The 790-nt window shown below is 61.9% G+C and overlaps 1 protein-coding gene across 1 annotated transcript in view; it reads right to left on the bottom strand.

Annotated features, from left to right (window-relative positions):
• PDE5A (phosphodiesterase 5A) overlaps positions 1 to 784 on the bottom strand; it is a 138011-nt gene extending 137227 nt beyond the window's left edge. Inside the window, exon 1 of the mRNA XM_008067352.1 lies at positions 656 to 784. Within this exon, the coding sequence (XP_008065543.1) occupies positions 656 to 783 (128 nt within the window). The 5' untranslated portion in view covers position 784. The remainder of the gene's footprint in view (positions 1 to 655) is intronic.
• Positions 785 to 790: the final 6 nt, after the last annotated feature.

Below are 790 nucleotides of genomic sequence, written 5' to 3'. Positions count from 1 at the left end.
TTCGTGTGCGCGCCGCAGACCCCTCGGCAGCGCCCCCCTTTTGGCAAAGGAGGAAAAGCGCGTGAAAGGGGGCGCGCGGGACAATCGGGGACTGGAAGGGGGCGAGAGGCGACCGCACTCACTTGGGGAAGGTTCCGGCATGTTGCTGCCTCGGGGCTCCCTCGTGGTCTCGTCCTACCCCCGGCTTCCCCGCCCAGCCAGGGCCGGGGCGAAGGGGGGACGGGGGAGGAGCGGAGCCACCACGACCGACTTGGAAATGGTGCTTCCGGAGCTGCAGGGAAGGGGCTCAGAAACTGTTTTGGTTGTGCAGAGAGGGTTTAGGGGAACAGGAGGCAGCGAAGGACCGGAGGAAGGCCCGTGAGCGTGGATGTTTGGAAAGTAATCTTGCTCCAGGAGAACTGCAAGGGGGTGGGGGATCGGCAAGTACACTTTTGTGTTTGAACTTTGTGAGCAAGTTGGATCAAATCCGACGCGTAAGTTTTTGGACTGTGCTCGCATAAAGTCGAGGTCTCTGTCCCGTCACAGGACCGAGGACCTACTGCAAAAGCAAAGGGCCTGGGAACGGGGGGAACGAAGGGGAAATTCAGTGGGGGACAGATCCGCCCCGGGTCACTCTCCACGCCCCGACCAGGTCTTCCGTGGGTCCTATTCTTACCTGGTGGCTTTCCTAACAAAGTAAGAGAAGGTAAAGTCCCAGTGATCGTCCAGCCACGCTTCGACCGAGTCCTGGTCCCGCTGCGGCTGCAGCTGCTGCAGCCCGAAGCCGGGGCCGACCCGCTCCATGGTCGGC

The sequence above is a fragment of the Carlito syrichta genome, unplaced genomic scaffold (assembly GCF_000164805.1).
Source record: "Carlito syrichta isolate Samal-C Ts95f unplaced genomic scaffold, Tarsius_syrichta-2.0.1 Scaffold309486, whole genome shotgun sequence".
Classification (NCBI taxonomy): Eukaryota; Metazoa; Chordata; class Mammalia; order Primates; family Tarsiidae; genus Carlito; species Carlito syrichta.
The sequence above is the reverse complement of the archived record's forward strand: the minus strand, read 5'-3'. Positions and strand labels throughout refer to the sequence as shown.